Raw genomic sequence first — 23282 nt, 5'->3', positions numbered from 1 at the left:
CCCCCACCGCCAAATGACCGCTCATACGTACGGCATACGTCCCATTTTTGGTCTATCCTTCAAGCTGGTATTATTGTTATTTTAAGGTAGAAAGGAAACCACCAGGCAGCCAGTGATCGAGCACCAGTCCCTGTCACGAACCTTTCGTTTTATTACGGAACGTTTCTGCCTTTTACGCGGATTTAGTAAAGCTACGTGTGCCAGTTAGGACGTTTGGGGCTTATACGTAGGGTAGTGTACCGATTAGAAGTCCTACACCTGTTTACTCTTTTTCTCTTCCCTTGTCTATCTGAATATATAGGGGTTGCGACCAGAGAGCACGTCTTCGGAAAGAAGATGAGATCATCGTATTCGCATGATTCACAATGTTGCCAATATTGGGCAACGTATACGTGCCGAGGATAGTTTCATTAGGTTCTTCATGTTGTCGGTCCAGTTTGTTTGTAAAAGTATTGTAGTCCTAGGTAGGCATTCGGGGGATATGCCAAGGGCGTGTTTTCGGCTTGGACGAGCGGGGGGAGGGAGGGTGGAGAAGATGGGGGTTATAAGTGTTTAAGGGTTGCGTGTGGCGCCGCATATGAATGGCGCCGCGACGTCTGAGCGTCTGGTGTACATAGGTGGCTATATTCCAGTGTGTTGCGTTTCGCGTTCCCAAGGCCCTACCTGGCTCCTGCCCTCTGCTGCGCTATGTCGTGTAGCCCTAACGTAGGCCAGAAACGAGAAGCGTGCTAGTCCCGTTTAGGGCTTCTCGAATTATTCTTAATTCTTGTGTACGGAATCGTGAGGGTGCTTATCGTCAGAAGACGACGAGGGCTGAGTTTCGGGTACGCTAAATTTATGTTTAACCTTTCGAGACTCCTCTATAAAGTTTAACGATCACTTTTGGGATCGGTTCTAGAGTCGTTGGGAGCTCAGTCTTGAATGACGCTTAGCCAGGGGGAGTTTCCTGGAATCATCCCTTGCTCGATACCAATGAATTTATCTTTCACGAAAGACACTCGCGGTCTTCATCGCTGGGGATGTATTTGATCTTTGACCTTGGTCTTTATCGATTCCAGCGAATCTACTGCTGGCTACACTTGGCAGTGTATTGGATGTCAAAGGACATCCTGAGGCTTATGAAACATCTTCTTTTATCGTATAAGTCAAGTTCTTATTAAAAAGCTTATTTAAATTTAATATTCGCAGAAAGGGTTTGACTGTGAGAAGGGAAAAAAATATAGATGGAAAAACGTACCCCCAGGTTCTCCTCGGGGTTACCGATCGATAGGGTGACTTATCGAGGGCGGTGTCAGTACTCTCTCACCCTTATAATTCCCGATGCTGTACTCCAAACTGGTTCTTCGGGTATGTTCGCTTTCTTTTTTTTTTGGTACGTAGTGGATTTGGATTTTGCGAATTTTTTAACCTACATTTAATTCCCAGGTATTATTGTGTGTATACGTTGTTGGGGTATAACATGGCGATTGGTCTAACGTGGATTTGGAGTATTTAGTTTCCGACGGTCCGTCCTACACGCTGGTAGCGTAAATCCCTAATTCTGAGATCTAGGGAATAATCAACTGGTTACTCTGATATTCTTGAGGTTGGTGTTACCCGGTGGAAGGATAATAGAAGGTGTGGAAGACCAGGAGGATGGCAAGGATGAGCTTGGTGAGGAGGATAAAAGGCTTCCCCTGGTAAGTGCTCCGAGGTCGGGGATGGTGAATGGGGATGGCCAAATGGTGGGAGGAAGTTAGGACGAGGAAACTCGCTTCCTGTCAGCCACAGAGGATCACCTCTGGTAATTTCGCGAATCCATCCCGTGTTGAAACTGTAAGACGGGGAGTTGGCATTCTCTGGAGATGATGTTGCTTGCGGTCGGATATCTTACTAGGCCTCGTGATCCTCTCGAAAACGTCATATATGTGGAGTATAGTAAGAAATATATTTTTTTATTATATAATTTTTATATCTTATATATATATATATATATATATATATATACCATTTTTTCCCCATTCTATATATATCGTATATATGTAGAGTATATTTTACATATATTTTAGTACATTTTATTGGGAAGAAGTATATATCTTATACGTCATTGAATACACTGTACATTATAAAAAATCGTGTTATTCTAATTTTACACGTGCATACTGCGCAGGACACGTGTACGTCGTAATTGCGAAACGAACAAGTAGTATGTCGCTTATGTCATGCTCAAATATCAATGTCAAAATTGTCGTGCGAGTTCGACCTATATGACGTCTTTGTGGGGGAAACGTTGGGTGAACGTATGACGCATCCATGATGGGATAAGAAAGCACGAGGGTGACGATGTAGAAAGGACGGAAATAAGCGCGATGGTATGCAAGGAAGTGGGGTAGCGGGAGTACAGTTGCGGAAAGGCAGGACCCGAAAGTTACTAGGGAGGGTTGCACGGCCTTCTTGGTTCGTTTATTTCGACAGTCTAAAGGTCAATCCCCATGTCACTAGACGTGCCTATACTGTCAAAACACATTTTGACTTTTTCTTTAGTTCCTCATGACATTTGACATATTCACGTATGTGGAATGCGAGTGAGGGTAAGAAAGGGTAAAGTGCGTTGCTCAGTGAAATTTGGCAAACTATAAAACGTCTGGGTAAACCAAGTGAAAAGTGAGAATTTGCGGTTTAGCAACTCCTGATAACCCTTATCATCCGGGCCATTTTCCAGGGTCCCCGTAAACTGTGTACCACCCCCTGAGGTACCTTATTTTTTCGAGTTAACCGGATATCCGGGTGGCCGGCGGCAGCGCCAGCCTCGAAACTCCAAGAGAAGCCAAGTGAATCGATAATAGGAACCCCGCGCGAATAGCCTAGACTCCTAGACGATAGCAGATAGAGATTCAAGAAGGAGGCCAAGGAGAATCTACACATGACTCGAAGGATCCACCTACAGCATCCCAGTTCCTATACTTTTGCATCTCTGTCATTGCCATTAGACACCTTTCCAGATATACTGTAAATCCGTTTTTTTTTTTTTAAAAACCTTTCGATATCCTTCTATCTCCTATTAGCCTACATCCTACCAGTCATGACACCGGAAACTGCGGTATGGACCTATTCTGTCGCTACATCCGTAATCTTCTGCTTGGCGCTGTTGTACTTCTGAGAATTATAAGTGAGTCTTTCTGATAAGGGAATTGGTTCGCTGTATATACAGCCATTCCCTATCAGGATTATTCTCATTTTTAAAAATAATTATTCACGGTGAATAATTCTCTTATCTTTTGTTTTTCCCCTTTTTATCATTACAGAAAACGGACTGCTCTCCTTTGAAAATCCAAATTACCATCTCGATCCTGCCAGACTGGATGACGCTCTGAATAGCAACGGCAGACGACGTTCCCTCTTCGACGAGCTTTACGAGGAGTTCCTTGGTGGTGGCGGACGTGGCGGAGAGGTGACAGGAGGTGGCGGAGGTGGCACTAGAGTTCAGGCTCGTAGGACCTATGCAGCCTTGGATCTAGGCAGTATGGGTGTTGACGTCAATCAAGGACCGCTTACACAGGATTCCAACGAGGATGCCAGCGATAACGCCGATAACACCGACAACACCGATAACCACAATCTCGGGTAAGTTTTCATCCTTTCATCAGCTTCCTGACGATCGTGCTCTAGTACTTGGAATTCCCACGTGGAATCAGGTACCAGGACTGAGTCGAAGAATGAAGTCGAGTGAAGCTATACACAGTATTTTCATACGTCTCTGCGAAGCGCATTCAATATTATTCAATTATTCAATTGGGAATGAATTTTCGAAAACTTCTCGTATTGCGTAATACGCGAACGTCGGAGTATTATAAGTTATCGTATAAGTTACGGCCTCGTAACACGAGTCCGTGTCCAATTGGAAATGTGAAGGTAAGTGAAGGTCCGACTTGACTCGCGAAAGTATTCGTCCCTTCGGCCCTTTTTCTTCCCCTTGTTGTAAACTCCCTACGTCTTTACTAGGTCCCCTTTACCCTCCTCGAGCCCCTTGTACCCCTCGAGACTGTAGCCTCTCTCCTTTTTTCCCTTGGAAGCCACGTCCCTTGTCCCTCGCGTTATACCCGTTGCTCGACGATAAAACCTGGAAGTTAGACCTCATCGGGGGCTGCATAAAATTTCAATAAATCTGCCCGTACGGCTCAAGGATAGAAACGACGGAATGAATGGCCGATGCTTCGGGGGTAGTTTCAACTTATTGGAGACAGTTACCCTCCACGCTTTTCAAACCCATACGAGAGCCCGCTTGCCTCTCGAGTTTGTCAGACTATTTTTTTCCATTATTTCTTTCTATTTTTTATCCCTTAATATCCGTGAGTTATACTTTCGCGATTTTCTCCTACCTTTTTTTTTGGCCATAAGAAAATCTAAGAAAACTCTTGCCTAACTCCCGCACTTATTTCCCCGGAAATTTCAAGGTGCGTCAAAATGCAATTAAGGAAACGTTCGCCGTCTTGCAACGACGCTTTGCACCCCTGCACCACCCCCCTCCCCCCCGGCGGTCGCGTCTGACAAAAGGATTCACGGCTCAGCACCCCCTTACGTTTTCCTGCCACTCTTCTGTATTCCGGACGCCCGAGCTTTTTTTTTTTTTCCCTCTTTCACACGTGCTTTGTAAAACTGCACCGTCCTCCTGTATTTCCGTATTGCGAAACTCGCACGGGAGACCTTCTACAGCGTTACCTTAAGCTTGTGAACCTTTTTCTGAACAGCTCGCCAGACAACGTATCGCCCCGTACGAATTGCCACAGCATCGTAAAGACTAAACGGCAATGGGATCATCAGCATGACTGCTATTTTTCTGGATTCGTTAAGATTCGAGACTCGCACCTGCCTCCAATTAGTACCTACCTGAGAACCTTGCCTGGTACCTACGAATTCACCTGGCGTTCTTCTATCCCTTGTACTTTTCTTAATTCCCTGCCTCCTTTCCCTCGGTATCGCATCGTCCTTCATCTTCTTGACAAGAACGATTTCAGTCCGAGAATATATTGCATACAGAATGTAATCAATGTACCAGATATACAGCAGCCTGAAATCTTATTTCTACATGTAAGTACACGGTGCTTTGTGCACTTATCTCAAAAAATAAGTGAACTAACAAAATAACTCTTCGGTAAAATCCGCAAGAACAGCACTTTCCCGTAGTTCCGTAATCATTGGGGTACTACAGTTTCACGAAGATCTCGTGCTTTTTCATCCCAGCCTCCGATATTAGAAGATAACTAGCCGGCGCCGCTAGGGACGACTACGAGTTTGGATTGAACTCAATCTAAAGTTCTCGGTCGAGTTATGTCACTCGCTATCACGCTATCTTTCATAGCGGCCTAGAGACTTTCTTCAATTTCTTTCCTCTTTCACCATCTCTCTCCTCTCTTTCTCTCTTCCAGGCTCTTCCGTTCCCCTTTCCTCGCCATATGCCTCGCTGAGTAGAATGACCAGCTGTGGACGCTATTCGACAAATTGCTTACGAAACTCGGCAATTTTCTATGGGACGCTGCGAATCGAGCGACACTGGCTCCACCTACCCACATCAATTTGGAACTAGAGAAAGCTGTGTTTGGTTCGCGACGCTTTCCAGCCCGTTACGTCACTCACGAGCAATGTCCACTACGTTCGATATAGATATACACCAAAAGACATGCGTATACCTTTTCGAGTGACAGCCGTTATTAATCCCATAGTGGATCTCAGCGTTGAAATGTTTTCGAACGGTAAGGACGAGCTTGGTTTTTCGGAGTAAAACGTGTCAGAGCCAGGACTACGGTTTGCGGCACCACTGAAATGGAACAAGGTATAACGGGGTAAAGAGACTTTTGGCTCTCTGGTACAGAGAGGAGTGGCTCGCGCTAAGACGCTTCTGAACGAGGCTATCAAGACGCATGGATAAAGGGGATTATATTTTACGGAGTGTATGAGGGTCTTAGGTACCCCGAAGTATCCTTCGGTACCTCGAGCGGCCATGTTACCTGGAAAACTTAATGTATTCGTATTATTCTTCGTCCCTTGGAAAACTCTGGGCTATATAATGTTATACTGTATATATCTATATATAGGGCTCGCGAGGAAACCTGTACCTCGGAGGTAGAGAGCAGACAAGGGTTGATTAATAGGAAGGGTATCAATCTCCATCAGGGTTGAAGGTTCACCCTATATTATCCACGTGTAAGGAACTGCCGCGCATTCACTTATGTTAGTTATAGGCATGTGTGTTTATACATATATATTTATATCAATCCGTATATCTCCATGTCTCTATCTATATGTGCCCATAGAATAGGCTAGGCTAGGGTTACGCGCGGTATCTCGCGACACATGAGTAATTCCAGGCGTTATCATTACGTACTCGTTCACCGGGTACTGAACCCTGTCCGAGAAGTCGAAAACCAGCAAAGCTGCACGTGACAGTGGGTCGCTGAATATAAGGCAGGACGTCGTTACAGATATCTTGAGGCCGTACGGGATACTCGGAGCAGGAAACATAAACCTGTAGGAAGCTGCTACTTGGCTGGTGGAAGGCAGAAAAGGGTGAGCCGCGCCAGCCTTGGGGGATCGGATAGATATCTTAACGATCGTGTCTGAGGTGGGATATATTGGGCGTGAAATAAGGCACCTTTGTTAGGGCTGCTTTTCTTTGAGGCCTCCTCCCATCTCAGCCATCCCCGCACCTTCAGCCCCCTCCTATTCCACCGTCTGCTCCTCTGCTCCACTTCTCACAGCCCCTCTTACGTAGGGACCCCGATACGACGTTCGCGGGGTGCAACGTGGCTGACTTGACATCCCTTGAATAAGGGTTGCCCACGAAGTTCGACAAGACGATCGAACTCGGGTACTCCTTTTCGCACGGGAGGGATATTTTTACACTTAGCCACGACTCGGTCGTCTCTTTGGTGTAAGATACCAAGTCTCGCGCTGAGCTTGTAAAACTATTCGCTTTGCGAGTCCGTGCATACGTCATCCACCTATAAGCGCCGTCACGAGGAAAGACGGCGAAAGAATACAAAGTGGAATTTCATCCGTGTGGAATCTGTTGGCGGCGATGGATGCTTTGGTATATAATGGGTATTGTCTTTTTTGAAGGAAAGCAGAAACAGATACAGACGAGAGAGAGAGAGAGAGAGAGAGAGAGAGAGAGAGAGAGAGAGAGAGAGAGAGTGGCGGATAGACCGGCAGGAGAGAGAGCACTAGATGTTGAGAACCATATAGCTCTGGATACTGGAAATAGAAGTAGAAGTAGAAATAGAAGTATCTGTACTGTAAGTAATAGTGGCTGTGCTTTGTACATTGCCTTATATTCCAGTCTGGTCGATACTGTACCTACCCCTAGTGCAGTACACTGTGGTATATATATATAATCTTCCCGTTGCCTAGAATCTCAAGGTGGTGCCTTCACGTTGACCGCGACTTTCTTCGGTTAGGAATTTCCTCGGTTCATTCTCCCTCCGCCACTCTTATCCAACGTTGCGATATTAGTCTTTCGCTTTTTACCCCCCTTTTTTGTCTGCTTCTCTCTTCAGTCAATACCATCCATTTTCAACCACGTCACGTCTCACCCAACGAAATGTGCCAGCGTGAGAAATTGACAGACAGCCGTCGAAGCCCGTAACATTTTTGGTATAGACTGTACATAGTACAACGCATAAGTACCGCATGTATACGTATATTTTCGTCTCGCATACGTGTTTGTAATTTTACGTAATAAGGTAGATCCAATTTTTTTCGTACCGATCGTGACTTTCCCTCTTACTCGATGCCTTGGGGTATGACGCGTGGATGAAAAGTACAGGTAGAACTCGATGAACTTTTTGTCCTGTTTACTAATGTAAATCGTCCCTACGTACGGTTTAATTTTGTTACCTTCGCCCAGGGTGACGTTTAACGTCGAACGTTGAATGCTTAACGCACGGTAGTAAAAGTCAAGTCAGAAACGAACGTACCTAAGGGTAAGGCATGCTTGTATGTATTAATAGCGTGGCGTTGAAATTTCTCTAGCGGAGCGATGCACCCTGATACAAATTAAACAGTATACGATCGTCTAACGGATTTTACGTCGGCGATAAAACTAGATGTTACTTAACGACGCTCGCGGGTCTATACGTTCTGGCGTACAAAGGTCAGCGGCCGGAAGATCAGCGGTGATATTTTGCCAGGAATCGTCCTCGCTTCTATGCTGCTCACATTTGTGTATGCGCCGTTATTCCTTTTCCGTGAACCGCTGAAATATTGCCGTTAGTCGGATACACGGCGTTTGGCTCGTAAGTCACTGAAATAATTTTGCTTATGTCATTCGGTGAAAATAACAATAGCCGGCTGAATTGCATTTGTGGCTGCTTGATTCTGATTTGCCTTGTCCTCTATACTTGCATCCCGCGATGCATTGTGAATTATACGAATTTTATTTATGGATTGGCTATACGTGGATTTCGCTAGCGTTTAGGATTCACGTTTGGAAGATGTAAGAAATTATAGAAATTAAGACGGTTGGGCTGCTCGGCCTGTACGGAGTATGATATTCGGTAACTTGAGCGATAATATTGTAACGTGTGTATATATGGTAGATGTATGGTGATATGGTAGCACGTGTGACGATAGTGGCAGATTCGGGGCTTCCCCTGCGGCTACGCCACAGAAAATTTCAATTCCTGATTTCCATTCTAATGAAATTCTGTCAATCGGTGCGCGTCGGCCGCGACGGGGGTTTCAATTTCATGCAAATCTCCTGGGCTATGAGCCGTGCGTGGTGTCCGTGGTCGTTATTAAAATGCTTATTTCGGACGAAATGCCGTCGAGGAATAATATTTGGTGGTTGCCTGGAGAGCGGGAGAAAAACGGCGAAAGATGGTAAATAGGAGGATGCGGAAGGGAAAGATTAAAAACGGTGAGGATAAATGAATTTTTTTTTTCCTTTCCTTCGCCACGCGCCAATTTTCTTCACGCAGTGCGGTAAACATTTATAAATTACGTAGCGTTTGCTTCTCATGGATTGTTTATCTGCCTCTTTATTTTTCCTTGGTCTCTCTTACGCTCTTTATCCTTTAAGCGGATTATTTGGCTTCGCTTAAATTCTCGTTAGTTCTGATAATAGACGCTGGGAATACCTTGAGGCTGATGCTATGGACTCTCCGCTATGGAGCTCTTTCTCTCTCTTTTTCTGTTATCAGCAACAATAAACCAAAAGCCACAAGCCAGAGGAACATGAGCGAAATCGGGCTTCCTACTTTCTTTATTAAATTTTCATTTCCTCTCTGTCCACGTATATATAGTGCAGATATATATATTATATCGTATATTCTGTTTCTCGTCCCTTATTTCGTTTCCCTCTAAAAATACGAAGGACCCCGCCTGTTTTTACGGTCCACACAATGTTCCTTATTACAAATTGACGTTTCGCGGGGCGGCGGGTGGCCAGAGGGGAAATACGTGCGTTGCTTTGAGATACTCGCAGGATTTCGACAATAACAAATATATTTTTATTCGAAAAGAGACACACGCGTATACGAAGACGATAGTAATCAGGAATCTGATCTCGTATACCGAAGGTACTTTGGGTATCCAATAGAAATATTTAAAATGCACGGAATACGAAGGAAAGCGCGAATGGCAAATGCGCGCGCGATTTGAATATGAATTTTTGGTAAACTCTCACAGTTTGGAGAAATGTCACTGGAGGACTCGATCGAAAGCAGTTGTGGTTCGGGGAATGAATTTAGCGTCGGGACGCCATACACACACGCGCACACTACAAATATACACGCTTCGTATCTTGTCGCGTACTTCCGCATTGAGTAAATTGCATTGTACCTGGAACTTGAGTGACAGTCGGGCATTGATATTCTAAAGACTTTCGCGGATTTAATTTATATGCTAACTTACTCTCGGCATACGTTCTCACGCTCTAAAGCATACCAGCTGTTGTTTCGCGACGCCCGGCGTCGACTCAGCATTCTTAGACATTCTGGAGTTACATCGGGACTCCATTGAGTTTATATATTTACATTGGAATTCAGAGCGACTCCAAGAGCCTGTACCGCGTGGTCTCGCGATATTCCCAGATAACACCTAACGCACAGTCGTGCTCCAGCCTTTTGTAATTAAGCTCGACGATAATTAAGCGACGTTGAAAAATTAAGCGTCACCGGGCGTCTTTACACTGGTACCAAGTACCTACAAGGTAGTCCGGCGCGTCGCGTTGCGGTATGTACTTAAGGTAATATATGTGCAGTCCTTTAGGAACCATAACCAACGTCTTAACGGGGCTTGTACTACTGGTGCTCGTTAGACGCTCGTTAATTGAGAGTTAAAATTCGTTTTCCCGTACACAGCGGCTCGACGTCGACGGTGCCAACGCTCGCGTTAAAACTAATCGGCCTGGAACACGGGGATTCGACTCTTTATATCTCGACGACATTTAACGAGGGCGACCATCGCCGTAAGACCAGGTTGTTATTTTTATTAAGTACCAGCAGCGTTATGCTTCCTATTAAAGGGTTGTTGCGCCCTTTACGGTTACCCCGTGGAGTATAAACGGGGCTTAACTCTCATAACTCTCTAATCCATTTTTCAGTCCCACCCACCCCTCTTTCCCTGAATTCCCATAATTTTTTTTCCTTCAACATATTTTTCTTCTGGCAAAAAAAACGAATTATCGGAATTCTAACATATGGATCTATTGACTTAATCGATATTACGATTTATACAGGCTGCTGTGTATAAGGTATACAGGGTCGTTCCAGATGGCATTAGCTATGCTTTTTGTACGTGTATCGATTTTTCTAAGACACTGTGATTCTCGGAGCCGAGAAGGGAGGGATACAGTTGAGCTATGGATGCATGGAATTTGCAAGGGGGCCATTGCGAAAGAACCCAGAGGGTTCGCGAAAACCCTTCGGAAAGGACGCAAACGGTTTGTCATGTGGGACACGTGTCGCGTGGTGTGTTGTAAACTTTTTCTCCCCCCCCCATGCCCTCCTATTTTTTTTACCGTTTCTCTTGACGCCTCCTCGACAAAACTCTCTTCGCAGTTTTCGCCTACACTCCTTCTGCCTCTCGTTGCAAGCTGCTTCGTGCGAGCAAACGTATATACCATACTGTAGAACTTTTGTAACGCTCCTATGCGTATACCTTAACTACACCGGAGCCACGTAACGAGTTCACAGGCGCCACACGCGAAAACTCTCGAGATTTTCACAAATGGCAAAGTTTACCTGAACAAATTTCTAGGATTTTTCTAGCTCCGAGCTGTACATTTTATACTCGTGTTTTTCTCCCTGGTTCGCTGCATAATTGGAAATTGAGTGTGTGTATATATATATTTGTAGTCGTGGCAGGGTTTCTTACTGGAAACGTGCATATAGCTATGATATACGTGTACGTATACATAGTCTTTCCAAGAGTCAATATTCCGTCCTCGTTCTGGTGTATAATCAAGAGACAAGAACCCTTCGACTTCCTCGAGCACGCCGGGGCATTGCATGCACGTTCCACTCTGAGAACCCTTCCGTAACTCGAAGTGTCCCTTCGTCTAGAATTCTCTGAGCGACAACTGTATCTGCAGGAGCTACACGAGTCCTTGTATGAATATGCTGAAATATCGTGCAGCAGGCTCTGTATTGCCATTCTTCGCTTCGGAGCTGCTTCCGGAGCGTGCTGTACGAGAAAAAGTGACGAAGCTTGCTGGGTATAAGGTTTCGAGCGCAGTTCTCTTGGTCGGCGAAGCTGTACTCTCTCGTGGCCCAAGTGCACTCGAATTCAACCGCCATCGTCGTCGTGGAGGAGAGGGATGAAAAAGCAAGAAAGAAGTGCCCCCCCGCCATTGAGACCAGAGAGCAAGGTGCAAGGAGGACGAACGAAAACTATGAATAAATATAGGGCTCTTAGCCAGAGAAGGTAGAGGCGAAAAATCGTGAAGGGAGAAAAGTGACTGGTTCGGCAGGGACGTAGAAGTGCATCGGTGTGCCCGGTTCTAAAGTGAGACCCGAGTGTAGATCCGTACAGGGCCCTTAAGGAACACGCGAATTAAGTGGATCCTCGAGGAGGCGAAGAGAGAGAGAATACTTTCGGTGGGAGCGACGCCTGGGAGCGCCGGGACGTCGACACTCGTCGGGCAAGTCCAACGGAAGACGGAAATTACTCAAGTTAAGTGGAACAACCTCGAGGACTTTCGAGGTTCCCCGTGGATACGGCCCTGGGTCCAGACGATTCGCAGTGCTAAAGTAGCGCGGGACACGTCTGAGGTGCGGAGCGGAAGTAGAGGCGCGAGAGGGAGAAGATACGAGGGACGGGCGAAAAAATTATCCCGCCCAGGGACCTCCCACCGATAATGGACTTCCGGCATAGACGACTTACGTATATCCGTCGCGAAACTGTTAAGGATTCCGAGACACGCTAACTTCCGCCCGAGTGATTTCATTGCTCACGCGGCTCTGCATTTAGTCAGGATTTATCGAGCAGCTGCGCGTCTCGTCGGGATTTATTCTCAGTGCGCGCCAGGACGTACCTCGCGCAGAGCGTCGCGACGCTGCTGGGTTCGGATGTGGGTATGTCAGTCGGCGAGAAGATTCGCCTTCGTAGCTCGTATGGGCCCACGAGATTGTTCGTGTAACTGGCAATAGCTGTCAGTGTCACGCTCGTAAATCGACTCTGTGCATAATCGAACTTGTTACAAGTAGTAAAGCTTCCACCGAACCGATGCTTCCTCCTGGTCCAATTCCTTGCTCGAAAAATGGACGATAAATTATTTGGGGAGTTCCTCGCAAAGAGTATCTCGACGGTTCAGCGTCTTCTTGCAAAGTCACCGATGCGTAGACCATCCTCTGGAATGACGGATGGTGCTCGTTCTGCTCCCTTGAACCCTGAGAGAGGGTTACTTGGCGTTTTCTAAGAATTCACAGCATCCCTTGAGTTCGAGGCTCAACGGAAGAGTACGTAATGAAGGGTATGTTTTTTTCTTCTTCTTCATCAACCCCCTTCAAAATTTATCTGACAATAATTGTCTTTTATCGTTACGTTCATCTCGATTGTCTCCGTCACGTCTTCGGGTAGCGACGCTATTGTCCTATAGCTCCGCTCCACCATCTTGGCTCTCGTAACCGGGCTGCTGCGAGGAAGACACCCTTCGAAAGTAGCCTCGAGACTTTTATGCATTGTCCGATTGAAAGGGACCAGAGCCCCCCTTAAGGTATACAAGTGGCAGGCCAGAAGTAGAAGCTGATGCTACAAGTAGAATCAGTTTGCCTGGGTCAGACAGGAGGGATAACGCGTTCGTCTGTAACTGAGAGAATGTAGCTCATTGAGTAGGAGATACGGCTGGAGAATGCACTCAATAAGACCAAGAGGGTAGCTATACTGGTACCCTATTGATTGGGTTGCGGCATTCTCTACGGAATACCCTCAATAATCTTGATAATATACCGACCCAACATAGCAGGGGTATGGGCTATTAAAGTGGCTGATTATATAGGTAGATATCTGCCACAACTAATACGTATACTTTGTTAGATAATACTTCGAACGTATGGACATAAGAGTCCCGGGAGAAAAAGACCTACCATTGCATTTTGTGATCTTAGGGTTGTTTTTAACCGACGACAAGACGGGTGGATATTTTTACTAGCTCGTTTTCTGCGTAAACAAGTCGTTGCTCTCGACCGAGAGTTTCTCCCTTATCTACTCAATTAGACTAACTATTTCCTCGGCAAACATCGTAGGGCGAGAGGTAAGGGATGGAACCCTCTTGTTTTTTTTTTTTAACTGGCTTCGAGACGGAGGAGATATAAAGAAGGGTAGCAGAATAGAGGGAGGATCCAAGGGGCGGAAAGTTTTGAATTTACTTACTGACTCGTGTCGCTTTGAGATATTCCAACTTTCTTTTTTTTTTTTCTTTTTTTTTTTCCTCTAGTTTATTAAGGAACTCGAGGGTCGCAGGGGGCTCTTCTCGAAAAAGGGGGTAGAAAAGTTTTCTCGGAGGTTACGGGATTACTTCTTTTGCGGGCTTACTTTGCGAAACGAGTGTGGTTACTCCGAGGGTGAAAATCTATCCCTCGAATGTTCCTATCCCTTTTCCCAGTGTCGTCACCCCCATAAATCTATCCGAACCTGGTTGCTCTCTCTCTCCTCTCTCCTCTCTCTCTCTCTCTCTCTCTCTTTCTCTTAACCTATTTGAAGACGTCCTTTTTCGATTTCCCTCTTGCTCTTATTCTTTCCACAGTGCTCGAACGTGACGATCTATCATTCTTTATCATTCTCATTCATGCCTATTATAACTCTCCTTGTGTATACTAAATACAAAGGAAGAAAAGATATCGTAGAATAATGTTCGAGCCAAGTGAAAATCGCTTTGAGAATCCACGATAACGAGCTGCATAGCTCCAGTGGTAAAGGCACGCGATGGTACGGCAAGGGCTGACGTCACCGAGATCTCCGAGTTTTGCCGTAGGATGCCGGAGTTTGCCGAAGCTAGGCGGACTCCTGACTCGCTCGTGTCAGTCTTTCGTCGTCCGACGCGCTATACGTACGGGTACGTTCGATTCCCACTACGATCCCATATTGACTTTTGTTAATTCACGTGCTATTTATCAATGCTTCCGCTATCGAAGGCACTTTCGTGTTACAGTTACGAGAACGAGACTCTTTCTGTTTTCTCGTTCGTCGGCTTACCTCGTGTTAGCTAAAGGACTGTTTGACATTGATTCAAAGCCGGCAACCGACTAATGAATATCATCTCGTGAAATCATTCCTTTGTACATTTATTTCGAACTTTTCTTTTTGTGATTGAAAATTGCCTCGTCGACTCAGTTGACTAAATGAATAACAATCCAAGTGTGGTGGAAGTTGAGCTGGTGGCACGACTACCTCTGGCTGCGGATCTTCAGGGCTCTGGTAGATGACTGTAAGTTTTCTTTTAACGGTCTTTGCTTTCGTTTCGTTACTTGTATAATGAAATACGATTCCATTTAACATTTTTATTTATTCTACATGAAAATATCTATCGTCGAGCACTCTGCATGTGCCGTACGTTAGAAATCCTTCGGTTTGGGTTATGTGAGTGCCTACTGTAATGTAAATTCGATGAAAATAATTTTATTCGTCTACTTCAGTGTGCACGAAATATAAAATATTTTTACTCTACTTCTGTATTTTATGTCACCTATTACACATGTATATGGCATTACTAGTAACGTGTATCGCGCAGGGCGTTAAACATTGCGATTTGATGTAATACGTACAGATATACGACTATGCAAACCGAATTGGATTGTAAAAGCATAATTAGCAATGATATTATATTTAATTGTCATTTATATGGGAAATAATTTCATCCGTCATCTCTATTGATATAGTAGAATCAGCCATTGAAACGGTAATGGTACATTAGGTATAACGCTTGTTTCAATCCAGTAGACAGTAAATTCTCATTATTCGACCGAAGACGTTATTAATTGAGAACCTTAATAGCTGGTAGGACATCCAATTCTAGAAGGGCGGAAAGGTGCTTTCTGGTCGGCATTAGAGTTCAATTTGAAAATCGTATTCCTCTTGGATTGGGTGTAATATGGAAATTGATTCTGGTAGCGGAGGGACCTTTCTCCCCCCCCTAAAATATTCAGATTAGCTATCGTCATTAAGGTGCCCCTTCTCGCGTTGTTTCTCATTTTGTCGCAAATACAAATAACATTCACAAAATGATGCCGCAAACAATTTTTATGGAATTACGAGAATTTTAATTTATTTTACGTACATCATCCTCTAACACCTTTTGCATAATATCATTTTGTTTTTTCATTTACCCGACTTCGTATACGCATCCACGTCTTACCACGTTTCCCTTATTCCCAGTCCAATCTTATTCGGTAAAGTAGTTGAATCGGGCCATAAAATTGGGAATGGAAATGAGGTTAAATAATTAACCACGCGTTACGCTACGCCGTACTGAAAAATGCTTTAATGATATTTACGATTGATTTTAAAAGATGTTGAAAGTCAACCCGGCATATTTGAAGAAACGAGACTCCTGATTCACTTGAAAAGTCATTGAAAACGAAGGTTTTTCTCTCGCTACTCTAAACCAAGTTCGGGGCTCAAGTCTTTGGCACGTAATCGTTGCTTGCCCTGAAAAAAAGTACCAAGAGCGATTCTGGCCAGACTCGCGGCAATTCGACCGCCCAATACGTCTGCGTCTTCTCTGCCTTCTATTTTTTCTCCACGTGCATACAAGAGGAAGCCCCGAGATATTTTGGTCATCTCGATTTAAGTACGCCGTCCAAAACCCCGGCGTGACTCTGAATAGGATCTTGGAGATTAAAGCCCTGGGCTTCTCTGGTCCTCTGATTCACGTAGGAACCTGATAGAGTTTGTTTTGGGTGCGCGCGAGAGAGGGAGAGAGAGAGAGAGGAAGATAAGGTAGCGTATGAAAGAAAGACGAAGAAAGAGTCGGCGTGTGTATCGTATCGATTAAACGTAAGTTCAGTCCAGCGCTCGCGTCACTGGCTTTAATAATAGAGAGGAAGAAGTGCGGTCAGTTCGAAAAGGCTCCGTGACACATCGATCCATCACCTTATTCATTTCGGGCCGATACTCGGGTCATGAAACGAATTCGGAACAGGCCCCATTGTCCTTTATGGCATTCTCAAAGGAAGTCCAGAACTTTATATTTCACGTGAACTCAAGATGGGTTGATACTGCCACGTCGGGGACGGTACATTGAAAAATTGCTCGGGCTGACTTGGTACAAGAGGAGTGTCCTGGCGTGGACTCCGTGCACGTTTCCAGCTTTTCGCATAAATCCGCCAAATGGAATGTCCCTTCGTTGCTACTCCTTTTCCTCGTCTTCCCACCTCGTCTATTTTCCCTTCGTCATTCGGCATCCCGTCTCTCGATCCTCGCCGCGGAGACAGAGGATCGTAACGTTGATCCCCGAAAGTCCTGTAATACCACGAAGATCACGTGTCGTCTCGGGAAATCCATGTCGTAAACTAGAAAAAGGGATGATCCGGTAAAAACGTTGAGAGTCGATGAATGATAATTGAAAGTTGAAGCATGGACCAGGGAGAGCGATCTCGACCGTAGGAGATTGTTCGACGAAGTGGCGGCAGGTCATTAACGGGGAAAAAAAGAAAGAAGAACGACGGGAAGCTGTCTGCGCGTACCTCGCGTCGTAGAAGCTCCGAGTGCCTCGTGAACGAGTGGAAAAATTTCGCGAGAACCGAACGACTCGTCGCGGCGATTCATACGAATAGGAGAGGATGATCGCGTTTTATCGCGCCAAGTTAGATTAAAAACTCGACGGTGAAAAACTCGGCTGTTTCCGTAGCGGCCGCGTGGCTTTACGTACCTAACCTACTGGCAGAGTCATGAGCCTTGGAAAATACGTGAAAAAAGTTATCCGAGCCGTGACAAAAGGTCCTACGACATCGTTGGTTACTTTTTGGCCAGTTAACGCGAAACATTTCACCAGGGTCCCATCTTCGCTCCTGCAACGTGCTTCGAGTTTCCTGGGAAGGACTGGCGTTCCCGTCCCGGGGCACGTCGCGACCAAAAAAAAGGGAATCGAGGGAAAGAAAAAAAGGGGTGGTGGATACACAGAGTCATTAGATTTTGGAAAACAAGAGTTTAGGGAAGCTTTAAGGAACCGCCAATAGGGAATCGACGGCTGGGCAAATCAGCATAAACTTAATTACCCACTCGGCCCCACTTTCCTTCCTTGAGCCAGTCATCCCCCCAGCCGCCCCCCGACGCCACCCTTTTTACCAGCTAGGCTGCCAGCCAGCCGGTAAGACGCCAGTGATGTAGGACCGGGGGCGGGTGGAGCGCGGGGCGGAGGGGGGGATGATTCGCGCGGCTCTGCGGGGGCTACGAGGGGCGACTCCGGTAGTGTGTATTGATCGACCGAGCGTCGTCCCGACGCCGCCGACGCCACCGGCCCTGCTACCCTACCTTCCGCACTATACGACGCGCCCACGTCGTGACGTGCACTTTTATTCTACCCACCTCCTCACCGCACTCGCTCTCTTGTTCGCCTAATCTCTTCTGGCTAGATCGAAGACACCCCTTTCTGTCACCTTCCGAACTCATCAAACTTTCTTTGAAATTTCGGCATGATCCGTCCCCGGCTATATCGATCGGCACGCTCGATCCTAGATCTATGTTCCCGTTATTCTGCCTCAATGACAGTATTTCCCTTTATAGTCTCAAAGTAAATGCATACCTTGAGTCTCGTCCTTGTTTTTTTTTTCCTTTCTTTTTTCCTTTTCCTTTGGTGAGCTCGAAGGGTCGTGCCACGACTCCAGTCTGCTCGGCTTAAAAGCACCGATTCTCCCCGCGTCTGGCAACCCTCCAACATGTGTGGTTAGTAACCCACATACTTTGCATAGTGCCGCTATTACAGCGCCATCACGAACCGAATGCCAGCGTACAGTGTGTGCCACTCTATGCCAATGTATCTTCCATCTTGTCACGGCTGCTCGCTGCTTTCCCGTGAACCGAGTCAAGGTTTCCCTTTACTCGTGAAAACAATTACTGCCTCTGCCCTCCTATCTAGCCGTGAGAATTACTCGACGCTACAGAGGACGCGGCACTCTGTATCTCGAGTATCGCAAAATTATTAGCATTCGCCAACTCTCACGGGAAAACGGAATTGCAAAGGAGTCTCGATACTTGTTTTGACTCTTTAAGCTCCCGGGCTATAGCGAGCGACTTCGTACCACACTGGTGGGATTGTTCGTATATACGCCGTACGAGAGAGGTGGGTGTTATGTGGCTTTTTTCTCTCTGCAACAACCTCGCGAGATATTACTATCGATAGGCTGATTTATTCATAACTAACCCCCTAATTATACAAGGGACCGTTTTATAGCTCGCGCGATGCCAGTCGACTGCTCCAACGCCTTTATAACGTTTAATCGCTATTAAGATCCAAATTCTATTCGTCCGGACAGCCACAGACCTCCCTGCATTAGCCTCGACTATCGTACGTGTCCTACCGCACTTCAATTATTACCTTCCAATGCTTTTCTATAACACTTCATCCACTTCGTAACACTCGTCTACGTACTCGAAAACTCTTCCGTACCGTCGCGCTTACCTCAAGGCGTTCTCGTTTAACGTGTCAACACGCAACTGGGTTACGAACGGTTTCACGAGGTGCTAACTGAACTATTTGCCTTACGGTACAATAGTCGTCTCTGCTTCCCGTTTGCCGTTCTTGTTTTTTTAACTCTCGTCACTCCATACGTAACAGATACAAAGGTACCTGGAAATTCGTTAGCCGGAAGGTTAAGGAATCGCGGAATCTTCGTCTGCATATCCCGTTTACGGGTATGTGGAAAATGGAAGCGGGTCTTGTAATGGGTACCAGGAGGGGGAGGGAGGGGGGGATGTGCTAAGAAATTACAGAAGGCATAACGCATTCCTACGGCTCTGTCGGGGGGGGATTGAAACGGGGTCACGTGTCCCAGGATGGGTCGTTGAACGTCCTGGCAAATTGGCCGATGACTGGCTCTACCGTTACGTTACGATTATGCGTGGTGCGTTTACGCCACCCTCGCATTTCAATTTAGTCGTCTGTGGCCTCGGGCGCCCCTGTCGCATCCCAGGATCAACCCTTGGGAGAAGAGAGCTTCGCCCCGGACGTTTCACGTAATCGCATCGCGTCTACTTTTATATCTGTCTCTTTGCGTCTGATAATCTTTAGGATGACTGTACGCCTTTGTGCGTGGGGGGGAGACCTTACAATTGGTATTAGGTTGTTTCTTTAGTCCCAGATCCCTGAGTGTCTCTTGCGTAACGCTCGTGTAACGGCGGAACGAAGATATCGTCGTAGGTCTTGTGCGTTATGATTTATAACGCTGATGGTACACGCGTGCTTTCCTTATTAAATGTCAGATGTGTCCGCGCATGCGCGCCCGTCACCTCGTGGAGCAGCGGGCAGGTATTTACGTTGCGCTTCTCCGTCTCTCGCGGCCAGAGGTCGGGATAACCAGTTTCTTTGACTTCTCTTTTGTCACCGCTCGTTTTACTTCTTTGCTCCCGCGTGTCTCGGACGACGATGATCTTCGGCTCTTTTACACTTGACATCGAGAAATTAATAGACGGTGCCGTCAGACTTCATTTAGAAAGCGAAGATTCTGCATCGCGACGTCTTCTCGGGCATGCGGGACTCTCGCTTACACACGTGTTACATCTCGAAGGACATTCGCCGGTACTGTAGCCTGTGACCTATTATGTAAACGGGGTGTTATGTACGACACTCGACCTATTCTCAAGGGTCTACGAAGTTTAGAGCCTCGATCGTCGAGTAAGTTGAAGATCTCGTTGAACCACGAGGTCACTTTTAGTGGTTTTAAGGTAAAATTAAAGGATGAAATTTTTGTAAGAATTTTTTTTTCCCACAGAACGCTGGCGAGCTCTTTCGGGAATATCAAAAGAAAATATATATATGTATATAGTGCAAACTGAGATTGCAGCAAGAGAATGGTGGCCGGACCGAGGTTAAAGTTTAGAGGCAACTTGGGAAGAGTCGTCTTAGTTTCACTTGAATTTGTTCGCTAGAAATGCCGGGTGAAATTCGTGCGCGGAATAACCTGTCGGGCAAGTAGATATCGGCAGGACTTTCGGATGCGGATGCTGACTTGTAAAAGAGATTAAGTCCGTGACAGTCTAAGATGTACCCGGGATACTGTCACGGTTGTCGATTTCTTCTTTATTAACCGTAAAAGCACCGAGGTCGTTTACCACCCTCGATGCGAGTCGCCGTATACGTCTTGAATGGCCAGGTCGACGCTGTTTCGGAAACTACCCCCCGAGAGCATTAAATGCCGAACAAAAGGGATGGGAGAATCGAAGGGTCTCTCAGGAGGAGGAAGCCTCCAATTCTCTTCCCCGTTCCCTTTCATCCATCAAGGGTTGTTTCTAGCACCCCCCCACCCCCGGAAGCCATCGGAATAAATAAATGGATTTTGGAAAAGTCTTCTGTGAAACAGCTCGACACGGAACACGTGTCTGATCTTTGAATCGTCCTGCAGTTTCTGGCTCGACTCTATGTTAATTACCGAACTACTCGGATAATCCCTTAATTACTTTGACGGGGTTAGCGAGTCTGTTCGGGGAAGGGTTGAACGGGCGTCGCGACGCTTTAGACCCCGTCTTCGAAAACGTTATCGAGCTTCTATCTGCATACGCTTATAATTACATTAACTCTCGGTCACGACGCCTGTCGTACATACTGTGCTCGTATAATTTTCAACGCAACCCTCAATTCAGGTATGGCGGTGAGGGTGTGGTGGAGGAGTCGATCCTGGTCGACGACACCCTCAACGGAAATCCTCGCTCGGCACCCTCGGCACGGCCGATATCCTCCTCTTTGGCCGATCGCGACTCCTCCTCCCTTGGGCCTATCGGTTCGTTACCTGCCGATCATTCCGATCGGTCCATCGAGAAACTCACAAAGTACGTACGGCGCACGTACGATTCAAATTCGTAACTTATTACTACTATCGCCTACTGTTGCTGTTGTTGTTGCTAGTGTTGCTGGCTGATCTAACGTACTAACGATATCGACGACCAATCTCATCCCGACTCACTGAGACGGCACATGGTCTTGCTTCCACGTAGTTCTGATGACGCCTCCATTCTTCTTCTGTCTGTACTCTACGCTCTGCCATCTGCTCTATACTTTCCTTGTACCGTAAATTCGTTCGCTTGCTAGAGAGCGCTTCTTCGTGGCCGTTCACTCGGGACGTCGTCCCCCTTTCTCAAATCGTTTCAGTTACTGCGAGAAGCCCGACAACGAGACGGAAATGGGTGGCGTGCCTCACGTCGAGGGTGGCCTGAACAGCGAACTCTACGCCGTTCCCGTGAAGCGGCGACAGCCGAAGGACCAGAAGAATTCATCGCTCCAGCAGCCGAGCACGGACAAGCCGCCGTCAAACGGCGACGTCGATACCGTCGACTCCGAGGACAAGGATGAAAATCTTCCGGCAGGTTGGGAAAAGCACGAGGGTATGTGACTAGTTTCTTTGAAATGCACTTTTTCAGATCTTTTTCTCGATTCGCGTATTATCTGGCGTCAGAGCGAACGGATGAATGCACTTTGTATACTTATAGGCGCACGTATGCGGGCCACTGTGCTCCGCACAAGCTTCGCGCAACAGGTGATGTAAATTTTCAATGATTTTAGACAATGACGGACCTTACTATTGGCACATCAAGAGCGGCACCATACAGAGGGAACCCCCAGAGGCACCTCTCAACTCCAAGACCGAGTCTCGCAGAAGTTTAGTCAAGGATAATGACAGCGTGAGTTATTATTTTTTTTTTTTCATACGATTTTATACGGTGCAACGAAGATACTGTAGGTTTACTTTTTCTTTCATTCTTTTCTAGATAAATAATTTTCACGCTCTCGGGGGTATGGTCAATACCGTCACTCGCAGCAATACCAGCTCGGCTCTTGATCAGGATCTGGAGAACAAGAGAAAAGAAGAGTTGGCGCTCAAGTGAGTCTTTGCTGTTATTTGTTACCCATTGAATCTTACATTGCTACGACGACTCTTTGGGTGGTCCGTTATATCCTTGTGAAACTTTGTAGGAGAAGAAGCTATCCTGCCAGAGCGGACTCCGAGGGTAGGGACAAACCAATAAGATTCGCAGTTCGATCTCTTGGATGGACCGAAATAGCGGAAGAGGATCTCACGCCGGAACGAAGTAGCAAAGCCGTCAACAAGTGTATCGTCGATCTTTCTCTCGGAAGAAACGATCTCCTGGACGTTGTTGGAAGATGGGGCGACGTGAGTATAGATCCACGTGATTGTATTTATTCTTACTTGTCATCTAGGCAGCTATAAGGCATTTTCACGTCTCTACGTTCTGAACAGGGCAAAGATCTTTTCATGGATCTGGACGAGGGCGCCCTCAAGCTCATAGATCCTGAAAACCTCACGGTACTCAATACTCAGCCTATTCATACGCTCAGGGTGTGGGGAGTGGGCCGAGATCACGGACGGTACGTTAACTACCTCTGTCCGAGTAAAGTCAGTGTTAAATAAATAAAAAGTTTTTAATGTCATATTTATCATGGTCGGTGTTATTTAAATTCGTAGAATTAACATTGCTCTTTTTTACATGCCTGGGTTCGCTGGTATGGATGCGGACACAAAACAGCGAGAGGTAATTTCATATTTTATAGCAGGCACGAATTCCCGCTTACCGGATCGATAAAAACACTCTCGTGCACGCATGTTATATACCTAGAGGCATATATACGTATATACGGC

At 46.3% G+C, this 23282-nt stretch overlaps 1 protein-coding gene across 9 annotated transcripts in view; it reads left to right on the top strand.

Annotated features, from left to right (window-relative positions):
- LOC107266764 (protein Fe65 homolog) overlaps positions 1 to 23282 on the top strand; it is a 69893-nt gene that overhangs the window by 43581 nt on the left and 3030 nt on the right. For 6 of the 9 annotated variants that reach the window (XM_015737586.2, XM_015737582.2, XM_015737585.2 and 3 more), the window contains 8 exons: positions 3285 to 3603; positions 21271 to 21456; positions 21776 to 22008; positions 22187 to 22305; positions 22393 to 22505; positions 22598 to 22796; positions 22884 to 23011; positions 23170 to 23175. In XM_015737586.2, coding sequence (XP_015593072.1) covers positions 3285 to 3603; positions 21271 to 21456; positions 21776 to 22008; positions 22187 to 22305; positions 22393 to 22505; positions 22598 to 22796; positions 22884 to 23011; positions 23170 to 23175 — 1303 coding nt within the window. Of the gene's footprint in view, positions 1 to 3044; positions 3149 to 3284; positions 3604 to 21270; positions 21457 to 21775; positions 22009 to 22186; positions 22306 to 22392; positions 22506 to 22597; positions 22797 to 22883; positions 23012 to 23169; positions 23176 to 23282 lie in introns of those variants that run through there. The other 3 variants (XM_015737592.2, XM_015737590.2, XM_015737591.2) reach the window with 3 other exon arrangements.

The sequence above is a fragment of the Cephus cinctus genome, unplaced genomic scaffold, assembly GCF_000341935.2.
Source record: "Cephus cinctus unplaced genomic scaffold, Ccin1 Ccin1_scaffold0330, whole genome shotgun sequence".
NCBI lineage: Eukaryota > Metazoa > Arthropoda > Insecta > Hymenoptera > Cephidae > Cephus > Cephus cinctus.
Note: the sequence above shows the minus strand (reverse complement) of the source record. Positions and strands in the feature narration are given on the sequence as shown.